General features: G+C 36.5%; 1 protein-coding gene across 1 annotated transcript in view; it reads left to right on the top strand. All coding sequences in view use genetic code 11, as the record gives it.

Moving 5' to 3' along the window:
• Positions 1-2500, top strand: part of ycf2 — a 6864-nt gene that overhangs the window by 3046 nt on the left and 1318 nt on the right. Inside the window, exon 1 of the mRNA in view lies at positions 1-2500. This exon is cut by the window's left edge and continues 3046 nt beyond it; it is cut by the window's right edge and continues 1318 nt beyond it. Within this exon, the coding sequence (YP_005090015.1) occupies positions 1-2500 (2500 nt within the window).

Below are 2500 nucleotides of genomic sequence, written 5' to 3'. Positions count from 1 at the left end.
GTTCATTGATATCTTCTTTTTCTAAAGCAAATCGACTTCGATTCTTGAATAATCCACATCACTTCTGCTTCTATTGTAACAAAAGATTCCCTTTTTATGTGGAAAAGGCCCGTCTCAATAATTCTGATTTTACGTATGGACAATTCCTCACTATCTTGTTCATTCACAACAAAATATTTTCTTCGTGTGGTGGTAAAAAAAAACATGCTTTTTTGGAGAGAGATACTATTTCACCTTCGTCAATCGAGTCACAGGTATCTAACATATTCATATCTAACGATTTTCCACAAAGTGGTGACGAAAGGTATAACTTGTACAAATCTTTCCATTTTCCAATTCGATCCGATCCATTAGTTCGTAGAGCTATTTACTCGATTGCAGACATTTCTGGAACACCTCTAATAGAGGGACAAAGAGTAAATTTGGAAAGAACGTATTGTCAAACTCTTTCAGATATGAATCTATCCGATTCAGAAGAGAAGAGCTTGCATCAGTATCTCAATTTCAATTCAAACGTGGGTTTGATTCACACTCCATGTTCTGAGAAATATTTACAGAGGAAAAAACGGAGTCTTTGCCTAAAAAAATGCGTTGACAAAGGGCAGATGGATAGAACCTTTCAACGAGATAGTGCTTTTTCAACTCTCTCAAAATGGAATCTATTCCAAACATATATGCCATGGTTCTTTACTTCGACAGGGTACAAATATCTAAATTTGATATTTTTAGATATTTTTTCAGACCTATTGCGGATACTAAGTAGCAGTCAAAAATTTGTATCCATTTTTCATGATATTATGTATGGATTAGATATATCATGGCGAATTCTTCAGAAAAAATTGTGTCTTCCACAAAGGAATCTGATAAGTGAGATTTCGAGTAAGTCTTTACATAATCTTCTTCTGTCCGAAGAAATGATTCATCGAAATAATGAGTCATCGTTGATATCGACACATCTGAGATCGCCAAATGTTCGTGAGGTCCTCTATTCAATCCTTTTCCTTCTTCTTGTTGCTGGATATATCGTTCGTACACATCTTCTCTTTGTTTCCCGAGCCTATAGTGAGTTACAGACAGAGTTCGAAAAGATCAAATCTTTGATGATTCCATCATACATGATTGAGTTGCGAAAACTTCTGGATAGGTATCCTACATCTGAACAGAATTCTTTCTGGTTAAAGAATCTTTTTCTAGTTGCTCTGGAACAATTAGGAGATTGTCTAGAAGAAATACGGGGTTCTGGCGGCAACATGCTATGGGGTGGTGATCCCGCTTATGGGGTCAAATCAATACGTTCTAAGAAGACAGATTTGAAAATAAACTTCATCGATATCATCGATCTCATAAGTATCATACCAAATCCCATCAATCGAATCACTTTTTCGAGAAATACGAGACATCTAAGTCATACAAGTAAAGACATCTATTCATTGATAAGAAAAAGAAAAAACGTGAGCGGTGATTGGATTGATGATAAAATAGAATCCTGGGTCGCGAACAGTGATTCGATTGATGATAAAGAAAGAGAATTCTTGGTTCAGTTCTCCACCTTAAGGGCAGAAAAAAGGATTGATCAAATTCTATTGAGTCTGACTCATAGTGATCATTTATCAAAGAATGACTCTGGTTATCAAATGATTGAACAACCGGGAACAATTTACTTACGATACTTAGTTGACATTCATAAAAAGTATCTAATGAATTATGAGTTCAATACATCCTGTTTAGCAGAAAGACGGATATTCCTTGCTCATTATCAGACAATCACTTATTCACAAACTTCGTGTGGGGCTAATAGTTTTCATTTCCCGTCTCATGGAAAACCCTTTTCGCTCCGCTTAGCCCTATCCCCCTCTAGGAGTATTTTAGTGATAGGTTCTATAGGAACCGGACGATCCTATTTGGTCAAATACCTAGCGACAAACTCCTATGTTCCTTTCATTACAGTATGTCTGAACAAGTTCCTGGATAACAAGCCGAAAGGTTTTTTTCTTGATGATATCGATATTGATGATAGTGACGATATTGATGCTAGTAACGATATTGATCGTGAACTTGATACGGAGCTGGAGCTTCTAACTATGATGAATGCGCTAACTATGGATATGATGTCGGAAATAGACCGATTTTATATCACCCTTCAATTCGAATTAGCAAAAGCAATGTCTCCTTGCATAATATGGATTCCAAACATTCATGATCTTGATGTGAATGAGTCGAATTACTTAGCCCTCGGTCTCTTGGTGAACTCTCTCTCCAGGGATTGTGAAAGATGTTCGACTAGAAATAGTCTTGTTATTGCTTCGACTCATATTCCCCAAAAAGTGGATCCCGCTCTAATAGCCCCGAATAAATTAAATACATGCATTAAAATAAGAAGGCTTCTTATTCCACAACAACGAAAGCACTTTTTCACTCTTTCCTATACTAGGGGATTTCACTTGGAAAAGAAAATGTTCCATACTAATGGATTCGAGTCCATAACCATGGGTTCCAGTGC

The sequence above is a fragment of the chloroplast genome of Brassica napus, assembly GCF_020379485.1.
Source record: "Brassica napus chloroplast, complete genome".
Taxonomy (NCBI): Eukaryota; Viridiplantae; Streptophyta; class Magnoliopsida; order Brassicales; family Brassicaceae; genus Brassica; species Brassica napus.
The sequence above is the reverse complement of the archived record's forward strand: the minus strand, read 5'-3'. Positions and strand labels throughout refer to the sequence as shown.